This window comes from Crocodylus porosus, unplaced genomic scaffold (genome assembly GCF_001723895.1).
Source record: "Crocodylus porosus isolate Cpor-Errol unplaced genomic scaffold, CroPor_comp1, whole genome shotgun sequence".
NCBI lineage: Eukaryota > Metazoa > Chordata > Crocodylia > Crocodylidae > Crocodylus > Crocodylus porosus.
In genome coordinates this window covers 28,977,876-28,993,035 of record NW_017728931.1, presented here as the reverse complement: position 1 = coordinate 28,993,035, position 15,160 = coordinate 28,977,876, and the positions used below count along the sequence as shown (strand labels likewise).

The following is a 15,160-nucleotide window of genomic DNA, read 5'->3' as shown; positions in this document are numbered from 1 at the left end:
CCCTGGTGCATGCCCCCCACTCCCTGTACCCTCTGGATGAACTGCTTGCTGCTCCATCCCACCCCAGCTGCAGGGCCTGCCCCTGCTCCAGCTCCACTCCCTCCCTCACTGCTGCTGCAGCTGCCTGTGCTGCCCTGTGTTTGAGGGGCACATGCCCTTCCACCTATGCATGGCGGAGGTGGGTGCTGTTGTGGGCTGGGCTTTGTGACCCAGCACCACACGTGTCCTGCTGCTGGGCTGAGCTATGTCCATGTGTGGCCAGCTGCATTGGTGCTTGAGATACAGCGGCAGCCACCTCTGCCCTGCACAAAGGTGGGGGAGGGCACGTGCCCCCAGGGCCTTCCCTGGGGTGACCCTGGTAGCAGGAGGCCCCCCAGCCCCTGGATTACCCCCTGGACTCCAATCCTCCCATCACCTGGCCAGGCTGCAGCCCGACTTACCTTCCCCTGCTCCTGGCTGTGCCACGCCATCTCTCCCTTACCACAGGGGCCTCGATTTGGCCCCCACTCTTCCCTCCCCCAGACTGATGTGCTGGGCTGAGAGGTGCTGGCAGGCATGTGCCAGCTCAGGATAGACTAAAAGAGGCTAGTTGATTGGGATTGACTGGTTGGGGACCACTGGACTACGGTGTGCCAGTTGTCCTGCAAGGACTAAAACCCAGAGTTGCCTGCTTAGGTCGCCTTCTGCTCTGAATTTGAGCTTCTCCCCTGCTCAGATTGCTATGGACTGTGGAGGTTTTATTTTTGCCTTCCTCTAGCAGGGAGCATTGCCTTTTTCCTGGAATCTTTTGAGTGCATTTTAACAACTCTTGCAGCACTAAGCACTGTTGTTCCTCGCTTTACCCGTAGCAGATTAGAGTCCTGTGTTTTGTAGTTGAGACATGGTTGATTTTACAGTTTTAATAATAAGTTAGACATGGATTTGTATGGGATGGTTTGGATAGGGATGGTTCTGCCTCAGGCAGGGAGTTAAAACTAGATGACCTCTGGAGGTCCCTTCCAGCCCTACTTCTGTGATTCTTTGAACTATTATGCTGTTCCCCAATCTTCTTCTTTGTCTTTGTCTTTTATATAATATCAGTAATCTGGAGTTCAGATAATAAAAAGTGGTTTTAGAGTGCACATCTGTCTATAGAACAGGGGCAATGAAAATCCATTTGTGCATATCAGGACTCATAGTAGAGATGATATCTTTTATTAGACCGACCAGATTTTTTCCAAAAAAATTCTTTAATTGCAAACTTTTGGGCACAAACACCCTTCATTAGGCATTGGAGAAAAGATAGTAAAAAGTTGTCCTGGGTAGAAATGAAAGTTTATATTTCATAGGATTTCACAGAGGAGTCAATAGATGGAAAACTTGTCTGGGAAGTCAGCTCCAAGCTGGTATGGAGTCTCTGAACTTTCTGTGAGGATCTGTGATTATGCAAATTACCTTGAAGCAAAGGCAGGAGCAGGATCTTAGGTTTTAGGAAGTCACAGTTGCTTTCTGCTTGGGAAAATATGAAGATTTTGTTTTAAAAAGTTGTCTAAAATTTGATATTTCCATGTGTCAGGTATCCGGGTTGTAGCCGTATTGGTCTAGAGAAAAGGCAATCAGGACTCATAGTAGAGATGATCTTTTATTAGGTCAGCAAGATTTTGTCATCCCCCCCCCCCCAAAAAAAAAATTTTGTAAAATTTTTTTTCCAAGGGTGTTTGTGCCCAGAAGTTTGCAATTAAATATTTTTTTGCCAAAATCTTACTGGTCTAATAAAAGAGATCATCTCTGCTATGACTCCCATTGCCTTTTTCCTCTAGGCCAGGGGTTTTCAACCAGGGGTATGTGTACCCCTGGGGTACTTGGGATGGCCTCAGGGGGTACTCAGCAGCGGGTGCTGCCGTCATGCCACTGGCACAGTTGCCAGTTGCCTGCAGGGGACCCTCCCACTTGCCCCGCTTGTCTGGCCACTGGGGTACTCTTGCCTCCTCAAATGGCTGCTGAGGGTACACTGACCCAAAAAGGTCGAAAACCCCAGCTCTAGACCAACCTGGATACCTGACACGTTTGTGCATATGGCCCTTTAAGGTAGTTTTGCAGTTTGACAGGGGTACCATGTCCTGTGTGTAAATATGTGAATTAATAATTTTATGGTTAGAACAGTTAGTGGTAAATAACCTTTTAAAAACAAGTTTATTGTTCAGCTGTGTTGGAGACTGGATGTTTCAGGTTATTAAAGTGATAGGAAATTGGGAGGGTTGCAATTCTGGCTTTCATGATTGTTATTTACTTGAATACTGGAACCTAAAACTTGGGTCATAGTAAGTGTTAAAATGTAGTCCTATTTTACTTGCATACATTGTATTTGTCAACTTAAATTATAGACTGTTCATGGCGGGAACCTATTTTCCTATTCCTGTAAAAACAAAACAAAACAAAAACAAAACCCCAACAAAGCTTGCCATGCACTGGAACTATATAAGCAGTATAATGTTATTTTATCAAGCTTAAGTATTAACAGCAATGTTTGGAAATGACAAAGGCAGTAATTTTACTCTGCTTGGCACTTGTCTGGTTTTGTTGCTGTTTAATTTGGAAAACCTACTATTTATACAGTAAACAGATGGAGAGCGCAGTTACAAGGGGAAGAATTGAGAGAGATTAAAAAAATTAGGAATGGTTGAGATCTCTGTGTCCAGACTGCAGATAGGAAGACTAAGGGAGGATACTACTGTCTGAATATTTAAGGTGATATTACAACTGAGACTAATTACTGCACATCATTTAAAACAGAATAATGTTTCAGGGCATAACAGTGTGAGTCTTACTTGATCATGGGAAGAAATTGTTAAAACATCTTTAGGATATGAAAAAAAAAACTACCAGCTGAAAGAGTTGAATTAATATGACCAGATATATTCATTGTAAGAATAAACTGTTGCCAAGGTTCAGAAACTGCTATATTGTTCTGTCAAGGAGGAGAAAGAGACAGTTAGCAGCAGTGTGGCGCAAATACCATTACTTTCTTCTCTGGAAGCAAAGATGGGGAACATTTAAGGAAGAGGTTTTACTTCTCATGGGTATGAGGGGCTCATGGCTAAATGCAGCAGATGGCACTCGCTCTTTGTGAATCATGACTGAGAGGAGTCTTTGGAGAGATGGTAGAGGCAGAGACAGAAATACAGTAATTGGGGGTGAAAAATGTATTAACGTGAATGATTTCTGGCTGTGTAAGGGCAGCACATGGATCTTTTTTTCACCCTTGCTAATAGATTTATTTTTCTGGTAGTCAAGGAAGGAGAAAGCTTTTAAGCTGTCTCTGTTGTGAACTACTTCCTAAATAAATTCTGCCATGAATCATAGTAGGATTGACTGGATGCCCAGATATAAACCTCTTATCTCCCTGATCATAAACCATTACAGATAAGTGTTAATTGAGTAAAAAGTAATTAAAAAAAAAAAAAAAATCTGCCCAGTGTTTTGAATAGGTGAAGTAAACCTCTCTGAAACAGTGAGGCAAACTAAAAGACCATAAGCTCATTATTCAGTGTTTGCCTTTGTGTATCACAGAATAACATTCTTATTCTTCTTTTACTTTGTAGCATAAGCAGCACTATAATGGATGTAGACAGCACAATTTCCAGTGGGCGTTCAACTCCAGTTATGATGAACGGACAAGGAGTTACAGCTTCATCTGCAAAAAGTATTGCTTATAACTGTTGTTGGGACCAGTGTCATACTTGCTTCAACTCCAGCCCGGATTTGGCAGATCACATTCGCTCCATACATGTGGATGGTCAGCGAGGAGGGGTTGGTTTTAATTTTTTTTGTTTGTTTTCCTCTGCTCAACAATTTAGTATCTGTACTTGTAGACTGATGCCTTATATGTGAGCTATTACTGTTGTGTTTGGCACTGTCTTGTCACCCTACCACATGTCAAAAATCTCTTTTTGAAATTGATAAAATATTTGGTGTTAAGAAATGAAATGGCTCAAAGGGAATGTGCTATGGGATAAGTCATGCTAGTAGCTATTTATTCTGCTCCAGACTTAAAGAATGGATGCCTAAAGTTACTTGTGGGTGAGTTTGACCTTATCCAGAAGTTCTGAGTAGTTTTCCAAATATATATGCAGTTTTCAAAATAAAGCTACTGATATTTTCCTTTTATTTTTTTTTTTTTACTATAGGACCCCCTGTCACAGCTACACATGTAAAACATGAAATTTGTGGCTGAATTAAGTTACTGTGGCAATTATAACATTTATCTTTCTCTTCTTGACACTTTAAAAAAACACAACAACTTTTTAAAAGCTTTTTTTTACTCCCATCTGGTGTCTTCTCTTCCAGGTGTTTCATGTGAATTGGCATTACATAATTTTGCAATTGAATGCTGTTTTACTTCTAATTTTAAGATACCCTTGCATTTAAGACTCACACTTTCTGATACTCAATTTAAGGAAAAAAATAAAACATCACCTAAAGGCATGTCTTTGATGCATGGAAGAGTTTTAAGGGCTCTAAACTCAAAATTTAAGATTGCAAACATTTTTAAAGGAAATATTTTGTCTAATTTTTGAAGGAATTTTGTTATTTTTTAGAGCTATATGCTTCCTTCAGAAGAGTAGCATGAGTTCTTCCATTTTGATAATTTTTCCTGAATTGTTGGAAGCAGTCAAAATATATGTCCATATGGGGCCAGTCTGCTGGGTTGCTGAACTTATTTGGGTATCTTTTCATTGTATGTAGTCACTTATAGTCACTTCTGTCAAACATTGGAGTATGCATTGCATATGGCTCCAGGGCAAAGCTCTTTGGACTGTTAAAAGCAGAATCTTTCAGACCTAGCCTGGTATTGACTAGTTGTTGGGGTCAGAAGGGACCTGAGCAGATCATCAAGTCCGACCCCTGCCATGGGCAGGGATGAATGCTGGAATCAAATGACCCCAGCTAGGTGATTATCTAGCCTCCTACCCAGGGTAGGAGCGAGCACCACTTCCTTGGAAGTTGGTTCCAGATCCTAGCCGCCCTGACTGTGAAGTAGTGCCTCCCGATGTCTAGCTTGAACCCTACTCTCAATCAACTTGTAGCTGTTATTCCTAGTTACTCTGGGTAGTGCTCAGGGGAACAGGGCCTCTGCCAGTCCTTCCTTCAGGGTCATTGCAGGGCCCTCTGGCACCTGGCTAGTGCACCACGAGTGCTCGTAAAGCCGTGCCAGGGGCCCTGCAATGACCCCTGCCAATTCCGTCAGCACCCTGGGGTGGAGAGCATCTGAACCTGCTGATTTAAACACTTCCAGCCCCACCAGAAGTTTCCTTACTAGGTCCTCCCTGACCCTAGGCCTGACGCTGCCTCTCCTGAGTCTGTCTGGAATCCCAATGGGAGAGATGTCCTGGTCCCCGCTCAGAAAAATGGAGGCAAAGAATTTGTTAAAGAGGTCAGCCTTTTCATCTGGTGCAACCACCAGATTGCCAGGCATGTCCTGCAGGGGCCTCACTTTACCCGGTGACTTCTTTTTACTTCCTATATATTTAAAAAAGGACTTCTTGTTTTCTTTGATCCTGGTTGCTGGTCTTTAGTTCTTTCTCCACCTTAGCGAGGTATAATCCTCCTTGGTGACTAGCATTTGAGCATGTGGGATTTTAGTATTGAAGTACTTTTTTGTAGTTTCTGTGACAGGCCTCTAAAAGATATGCCATTAGAGTACTCTTCTGTCTTCATATCTTGCACTGTAAGTCTCAGATCTGTGTAAGCTTGGAAAACTTTATGGGGAAAAATTCCATTCTAGACAATTCTAGGTTGTATTTCTTTTAAATAATCACTTTAGTTTAAACACACAACTTTAGTTCAGTATTTTAAAGCCTACTGTGTTAGCACTAATTTAGTCTCTAATCAACTGATGAAGCTTCCCTTCATTTGACAGAAATCTAATGGCTTGATTTGCGTATCAGTGATGTAATCTATCTCTCACCTGTTTTGCCATGTAATTAATGCACATTATATAAAAAATGGTGTCACTAGCACATCCTAATCTGGCCCAGTCGTCTTATGCTGCTTTGTGCAACCTCCTGAACAAGTTTTATATTAAGTTTCATCTGAAGTGGACATAAAGCTAAAACGTTTTCAAGCTCTAGATTTCAATTATTCTATTCAGTCTCTTGCTAAAGGGGACATAATTAAATGGCTATCTGGCCAATGTTCTTTATAAAGAATGATTTTTTTTCTACTGGACATTAAGTAATTTCAGTTGGACTGCTGCAGTGAAGTGTGCCAGCCTTAGATTTTTTTTTTCATTTTATTTATCTATTATTTTACTTTGTGCAGAATATGTGGAGGTTCTCTCTTTATTTATAAAATGAGTACATGGGATTTGGATGACTGGTTAAACTGATAGACTAAATCAGTATCCTTTCAAGAGAGGAGTTGCTTTTTTGCCAAATTCCTGTTTACTCCAAAATATATACAGCACTGGATGGAGCAAGGGCTGGAACCAGTGACTCCTCTCTCCCAGGAGAATGCCCTCCATCTATGCTAGGTTAGAGTCGGGTTCCTTCTTGTATGCTTTTTTTCCCAGCCCTAATGAGACTTATTTTTTTCTGCCTAATGGCTCAGCTTCATCATGATCAGGGATCCTTGTTTTCTCTGATTAATGCTGGCCGGCCTGACAAGAGGTTTGCATACGGAGGTCGCCACTGCAACTCTGCCACTGCGTCCTGTGCTACCATCCCACGGCCACCCAAATGGCTTTGTGGGCAAGTGGCACAGGGCACAGCAGCAACAGTGCAGTGGCAACCACCATATGCAGGCCACATGTGCTGCTCAGCCGGGGGGTGAAACGGGGGGGATTGCATTCAGTGGCATGTCCCGCAACCAGCTGCATGGCTCCACAGTGGTGTCTTCATGGGGGAGGGTTTTGCAGGCAAGCACTGCCACTGTGGAGCCATGCCCTTCGCCCCTAGATCCTAGAGGTAAGTGAGGCATGGGGGCTGTGGGGCAGGGCTGGGGAAGATGGTTGGGGGCTGAGGGAGTGTGGGGGAGCTGCTGGCTGCAGGCGGCACATCGCAGCTGGGAGCAGGGCCAGGGGGTGAGGGCAGGGGTGCCCCTCTGCGGGGGGGGTGTGGGCTTTGCAGGCAAGTGATACAGGGTACAGTGTGGTAGTGCCCATCATGTGCAGGCCGCACACATGCAGCCCAGCTGGCTGCCCAGGGGAGGGGGAATGGAGGCTGGCATGCAGCCAAAGTACAGCTCTGTGGCTGGCTCTGCAGCTGCGGCAAGGGATTTGGCTTGCATGTGACACTGCCCCTTACCTGGAGGCCCGTAATGGTGGTGATGGACACTGCCTCCAAAACATCCCAATGCCGCCACGGAGCTCTGCCCGGAGCTGTGTGGCCGGGCGGCAGCAGCAGCGTGGTGGTGGGCAGGTGGCACAGGCATCCCCACCACCACCATGCACTGCGCCACTGCCACCAGCCGCAGAACTCCGATCATGGCTCCGTGGTGGCAGCGGGAGGTTTTGGAGGCAGAGGCAGTCACCGCTGGCATGGGCGGCCTGTGGGGCTGCCTGTGCCAGCAGTGACAGCCGCTGCATGTAAACCCTGCTGCTGTGGAGCCATGCCCAGAGCTGTGCAGCCAGTGGCAGCAGCGCAGAAATGGCCAGGAGGCACACAGCCGTTCTTAGCCCCACCACCGGCGGCAGTGGTGCAGCACAGGGTGGTGGTGATGCATGCCGCCCGGCCACTACCATGCTGCCGCTGCTGCCCAGCAGCCAGCCACATGGCCCCAGGCATGGCTGTACAGTGGCAGTGGGAGGTTTTGGAGGCAGTAGCTGTCACTGCTATCACAGGCCTCCAGGTAAGCGGCAGCGCCACATGCAAGCCCAACCCCCCGCCGCCATGCCCCCATCCCTTGCCGTGGCTGCAGCGTCACGGAGCTGTGCTCCGGCCGCATGCCAGCCTCCATCTCCCCCTCCCCTGGGCAGCCAGCTGGGCGGTGTGTGCGCAGCCTGCATGTGGCGGGCACCACCACACTGTCCTGCACCACTTGCCTGCAAGGCCCCCCCACAGAGGGGCACCCCTGCCTTCACCCCGGCCCTGCTCCCAGCTGTGATGTGCTGCCTGGGGCCAGCAGCTACCTCAGCCCCCAACCATCTTCCCCAACCCTTCCCCAAGCCCTGCTTACCTCCATGCTCTAGGGGCGAAGGGCGAGCCTTGAGCCCGGCCTTGGCTGCCTCACTGGCTCAGGCCCTGCCTTCCCCACTCTCCCTCCTGCTCCAGGAGGGGCTGGAGGTTTCCTGCCGTTTTTGCAATTGGTTACTGCAGGCTGAAGCTGTGCCAGCCTGCAAGAGCTCTTTGCAAAAGCAGAGAATCCATGGATTTCTCTGCTAAAAAGAGAAATCTGCATTTTCTCCAGTTAAAAACTGGGAATCCGTGGTTTTGTCCGTTTTTCCGTAGGAAACGGAAAACCCAGATAGCTGATCATGATTGTTGAAGGGATACACCCAGACCCACCTAGTCCATTATTGACTTGTATTTTGGATGCTTTTCTGAGAAGTTGGAGCTATGGATGTAAATGCTTCTCTAGCTAAGGAGGGCCTAGAACAAACAGATTACTAGGAAAAAGGTAGGACTCCAGTCCTTTGCTGTAGTCCTGTACATCCAATAGTTTCTTGGTAGTTTTTTCAGCCCACTTTTATGGGACCTAAAGGGTGTTTCCAGAACAATTCAATTGTAATAGAGTAGGGGTAGTGATAGATGTCTAGATGGTTGTTCTGGATTGCATTGAAGCTAGGAATGTAAAGTTAAATGATTACTTGTTTAACCGACATGTGCAGTTGTAACCGGTTAGCTTACCAGCTATCCTTTAGCTCCGGGTGTGTGAAGTCTGGCAGGGAAGGGAAGCCCCATGGTGCCCCAGCAGGAATCAGAAGGCAGCCGGGTAAGGGGGTGGGGACTAGTACTCATAGCCTAAGAGGAAAATATTGAGTAGCCTAATGATTAATCATTTAAACAATTAGCTGGTCCTTTACAGGTACTTCCTCCCTCCTACCCTCAGGGTTTTTTAGGCTGTGTTGCCTGGCTGGGCTTGCCCTCCTCCCCTCTCCCCAAACAGTCAAAAGGCCAGGGGAGCTGGGAGTGGCTAGCGTGGAAGCTGCTGTTATCTGTTATTTGTTTAACCAATATAATTAGAGGAGGTTAAACAAATATTTTTAAAAGGTTATTTACATCCTCAATTGAAGCCTGCCCAAGTCTAGTTGCTTAGGGATCTTTCCAGGCCAAGACGGACATAAAGGGCCAGGGTATCATGTGGTCAGATAAGATTGCACTCACTGACTTAGATGTCTAAAAACTACGGAAGTGCAACTGAGATGTCCTAGAGGCAGGACAGGATCTGGGTCTTTGTTTTAATAATACTGCATTCCTGGAACCTTTTAATCTGCAAAATATGCTCTAATAGACTTCTTTTTAAAGAAATGAGAGGCTGTCTGAAGCTGTATCTGAATACACTGTTTGCAGTGAGTCTGTACCTGGACACTTATGTCTTGCTAAGCTGTGAATTTTTTTATTGTATCTTTAAAGTTCTGAATTTCAGAGGAAAAGCTGAGTTCTTGGCTATTTTGTTTCAGAAAAGTAGGGATTTGTGCACCACCTGCTGGTGAGGTACTAGTATAGCTCATGGCTACATTGTAGGGAGTATTTAAAATCAAGTTATTTGCACAATGACTGGTACTACTGAGAGAGACGTGCAAGTAATTCTTTGGACATAAAATCAGTAACACATGTAGACACCTTGAATATTATTAAATGAAGAGGCTACAGCTCTGAAACTAGCACCAGTGGGGGCGACCACCCACAAACTGCCAAGCAGCAGCATTTTAACTGGTTCCAAGGGCTCCTTTGTGGAATCCATACATTTTTCAGGAAAACAGAATTTAATTTAAAAGTCTAGTTGGTTGAACCTAAAATGTTTTGTCAACAACATCTTTGATTTAGACTTTTTTCCAAAACAAAGGCAGGGTCCCTGGTGGACTCCTAGAGACTCTGGAGCTTCTACTGTCCACCTGGTTTTGGGCTGCCAACCTTGCTCCGTCTCTAACTAAAGCTCAGCTCCCCGCTACACAGTTAAGATTCAGAACCTGGCGATCCTGTGACAGGCTACCAGGGTTTCCTGTTCCATGACCTCAAGATTGGTAGTGTTGCCATAAATGGGAGAAGGTCTCCCATACTGGGGCATCTGCATCATACAGCAGCCTCTGAACCCTAGTGGTTTCTGTCTCTGTAGTCACTGTGCATTGTGCAGCCACAGACCCTGAGAATACTGGAATCCCTGGACTTGCCTTGCAGCTGTGAGAGCCTAGTGTTTCCAGGCTCTTTAACTTTGGGACAGGCAGCTGTGCCAAAGTTAAGGAGAAACTGGGAATATGAAAATCCTTGAAGTCTCAACTTTATCTTGTCAGGGCTTTTCAAGCTTCCTGTCACGGAAGCCATGTAGTCGAAGCCTGGCATAACTAGTACTGATATCCAGGTTTTTTACTAAAGAGGCCCACCATATAAACTGCACCAGGGTGGAGACCCCAATTTTAAGACGTTCCACTGAGCAGCTGTGAGGTCCCAGTATCATACTTTCAAAACACCATATTACAGTATTTTGAAAACAAAGGGGGTATTTTAAATATTTCACAATTTTGCAAATTTTAGTTTGGATTTCATTCAGCACCAGAGTAACTTTAAAAAAGGTGAGCATGGGGACCCAGAATCCTGAGTTTTGACTGAGTTCTGCCCAATTTTACATGTTAAGACCATGTCCACTTCAGCTCCTCAGCCCTATAAAGAGAACTCTTGAGTCCCAGATCCTTGTCCCTATTCTGTGCAATCAAAAACAGAAGATTAACTGAAAGACAGGCTGCATGGTATGAGAGTCCTTCCCTACCATGTGCTGCTCTGTGTACAACTGATGTGTCGGTAGTCCACTGAGTTACAGAGACCCTAGTTGAATGCTTTCTAATCCACCAGCCAGACTTGATGAAAAATAGAGAATGACCTAGAATTCAGCAACTATGTCTGTAGGAAAGGATATAGCATTTTTTATTTTTTTTTATTTTTTTAAACATACTTTAATTGTTTAAACAGTTACTTGATAGCAGTGAATTATGGCAGGAGTTTATCTTTGGCTTGATGGATTGAAAAAAAGCCTATTTAATAATGGATACTTTTGCCGTCAGCATTTTGAACCCATAAAAGAATGTAGAAAGGCCTCGGGAAAATAGAAATTGGAGTTTGTTTTTTTGTGGGGGGGAACCAGAACTAAACTACTCAGTACTTCAAAAACAGTTATGCACTTAAAAATAATTATTTTGGCATCACCTGGAATTAACTGATTTGCATAGTGGTAGATGCATGTAGCATTGCCTCCCTTCCCCCACATAGGTAGAGTCCAGACGGTCGCACCTTTTCCAGTCCTACAATTAAAAAAATCTTGCTGGTATTTTTATGATGGGCGTGTGGGTATTTGATCTACTTTTGGAGCATCTGGAAAAGAAAAAAAAGTAGGTACTTAAGTAGGTATTTAGGCCTTGTAATACTGTAAAATGGTTTTAACTTGATCTCACGTTCAGAAATAAACTGTTGTTTGTGAATGAGAATACTCTTTCCTCTTATGAGAATCCTTTTTATTTAATTAGCCTGGAATTTTCTTAATTTCTTAGTAATCGATTTCAGGGTGTTGTATACATATCTACCAGTTTCATGGTGCAGCTCCTCTTAACCTGAGGGAGCATTTGAACAACAGTTTGGCCAGTAAACCGCCTTTGAATACCTATGATTATCATTTCATTGCCAGATGAGTGGGCAACCTGTTACGAGAAAGCAAAGTTCGTTTCATGACAAGTAAGAGAAAAATGGTCTATGCAGGGCCTAAATCTTGTTTTATAAATTAACTAGCCACTTTTTCCCTTTAGGTATTTGTTTGCTTATGGAAAGGTTGCAAAGTATATAACACACCTTCTACAAGTCAAAGTTGGTTACAGAGGCATATGCTGACTCACAGTGGGGACAAGCCTTTCAAGGTAAGTTTTTATTATAAAACATGATAATTTATATTTCGAGAATGGTGAACAACTGCGACTATCCCATGATTAATGTATTTTAATATGTGAAGATTTTCTAAATATTTCAAGGAAGCTGAATATTGGTCATTTGTCTTCATTAATTGTTTATATTGTAGTAGTGCTTTGAAGACCCTGTCCTCTTTGTGAACACACATGGAGAAACAGCCCCTGTCCTGTCAAGCTTGTTCCTCATTCCTTTTTCTTTGTAAGTGGGCTAAGAGTCAAAAAACTGGGCTTAGTCTTCTGAAGTTCAGTTTCTTGTGGACTTCCCAGTTTAACTGACCTGTTTAAACTGAAATCAGATTGTGATGTGTCTTCCCCCCTGCCCCCCGGTATAAACTTCTTTCCTTGGAAGTAAAACATAGATCATCCAAACATGTGGTTGAAGTCTTTGTATAGGTGGAAGACATTTTAAAAATAAAATGTGGTAGAAATCTAGTGAGCGACTGATTGATTTTGTGTCTCAGTGCAGTTAAGGAAACGTTAGTCAAGACTGTACAACCATATAGGTGACTAGCATTCCTGCATATTCTTTTCTAATTTTCTTTCTCTTTCTTCCTCCCCTTCCCCCTTCAATCTGTACTTGTGATTCTAGGTATAGTAGTGTTTATCATTCCCATATCCACCAATCCGTTATTAATGGGTTGCTTCATCCTCTTATGGATACAGTGGGACAGTTCATAGCTGTCAGTCCTGGATCACTTGATGGTAAGTCCCACCCACACTACTTCCAGACTGAAGTCTCCTTCCATGCAAGATTTGAACATCAATTTGGGGTTTTCCTTAGATAAATTTAATAACACAACTTATCTCCCTAAAATGCAATACATGCCCCTCCTCCAGTCTATTCTGTCTTCCTTAAGGCACTTGTATTTCTCAAAAAAAAAATTCAGTTTTTTTTAATGACCTCTACCATGAGTTATTTTTCTATAGGCCTCATAATTGCAGTCATGATAGCAATTACGTATATACATGGCACCAGAAGAAGTATGGTACAGTTCTCTAGCCTGTCTCAGAGATAACACTAGCTTTTCATTCTGAACTATATAACATAATCTGTAACAAGAGAAAACTGATATTACCTGTCAAGCTAGTAGCAGTTGTTCAGAAGAATAAAATAGTTGTGGAGGTGATGACACCCACTCTTAAAGCTTAGCAGGTGGATCATAGATTCCTGACATTATTACAGTAACTGGTTGAGTTCTGAATGCTAAATTTGGAATAGGTTTTAACAATGAATAATTGGATGGACCCTCTCCCTTGTTTACCTTTATTTTGAGAGATTGGAAACTGAATTATAGAATGAGGCAGATGATGATTATTTTTCTAAAAGATCCTCTGTTATACCTTTCTGCAGACATACACAATTTTGTATTAACCCTCACATGGTAGGCCTGCCCTAATGGTTTACATACAGTATTTAGAGATGCCTGATAATAGCTCTGGTCTGTTCAGACTATATCATTTTGTTTAAAGTTTTATTATGGCAAAAATTGGCAGGCAAAATCAGTAGGCATTAAGCAAATGCAATACTATAAAATAAGAATGGTTAGCTTGTGAAATATTAACATTTCAAACAATATTAATGTTTCAGAAAGACATTTTAAATACAGTTTTCCCTTGCTTTACGCTGTACATGTGTTCCTGGAAAATGGCGCATAACTCGAATTCACATGAAAGAAACCCACTTTACAATGTAACAAATAGGATACATTCCAAGACCTTGACTATACTGACCCCCAGACCCATTTCTACCACTCTTACAAGACAATTTTGGTACTCGCCAACAGCAGACAGTACACACAAGCACCAGGGCACTATCATCATGGGGATGGTAATTATGGAAACACATCACAGATAATGAGTGAGGAGCACAGATCCACACGGGAGACTATATTTTGGTGTGTGTCACTCCCACAGTGCAGTGCACAAAGCAGCTGACTTTGTGGTTTCCACCACATTGATCACATAAGAGTGAATTTACCTCACATACAACTAATTTTTGGAATAAAAAGGGTCATCGCATAAGAGTGAATTCGCACATTGAGAACCCTCATAAAGCAAGGGAAACCTATATATAGACTTTGAAGGGGCAGAAACTATTGTGAAGCATCTTAAAAAGCAGTGCTATGGTTACCTAGTTAGATATAGAATTATATAAAATATGGTCTTCAGTGGATTTTGGTTTGTACACTTACATGCAGGTATCAGAACTTCTATTTCTGTAGATTTACAAACTACTTGTTGCAGTAGAGGAAGGCATCCCACATTATATGTGCAAGTAGCACTAGGTTTGTTTACAGTACTTTCCAACTGTGGTCAGTGGAAAAACTTAAAAAAAAAAACAAACCCAAACCTGACCAATGGTAGTCATCTTGGCTCTTTATGAAATTTTAAGCATTTCTTCTGCTAATTACCACTTTTTTGTATGTTATGCATGCTTCTTAAATTTTACTAGTTTGAAATGTGTTGCATGTTGCCTTGGACTTGGGAAGAATTTGGGTCTTTTGTTCCCATCAGAGAGACTAGAGATTTCAGGACACTGTCAGCACCAAATGCAGACTTCAGAACTCACTGATGAAGTAATCGCATATCAAAATGTCATGTTATCAAGACCTCCCCCTTGAAAGCATACGTACATTTGTACATATGTATGTTATCATATGTATGTGTTGCGATAATATTTTAATCTCTTCAAGTATAGACTTGCTATTTTTATAGGCTGACAGACTATAATATATATATGTAATAGCAACAGTCTACCTGAATAGATGAAAATTTTATAGCAAGAGCCACAGTTGGCTGAATGCTGTGGGTGTCTTTCTCTGAATTCATGCCCTTGGATGATCCTTATTCAGGTTTTACTGGCTGCAGTGCCAGTACCTTATATTAGAATTTGTCAAATGAAGGACACTTACTTTAAACTGTGGGGGAGAGTTTGTTTTTTCATGCTCAAGGGCTTTTGGAGGCTGATTTAATATGGTCAGCAGTCATCAGATGAAATTATCCTTTGTGGTAGAAAGGACAGCTAGCACTCTGATATAAACACAGTTATTCATTTATTGCTCAGGGACCTGCCAT

The 15,160-nt window shown here is 43.2% G+C and overlaps 1 protein-coding gene across 1 annotated transcript in view; it reads left to right on the top strand.

Moving 5' to 3' along the window:
- AEBP2 (AE binding protein 2) overlaps positions 1 to 15,160 on the top strand; it is a 76,117-nt gene that overhangs the window by 25,645 nt on the left and 35,312 nt on the right. Inside the window, exons 3-4 of the mRNA XM_019544471.1 lie at positions 3,582 to 3,789; positions 11,930 to 12,037. Coding sequence (XP_019400016.1) covers positions 3,582 to 3,789; positions 11,930 to 12,037 — 316 coding nt within the window. The remainder of the gene's footprint in view (positions 1 to 3,581; positions 3,790 to 11,929; positions 12,038 to 15,160) is intronic.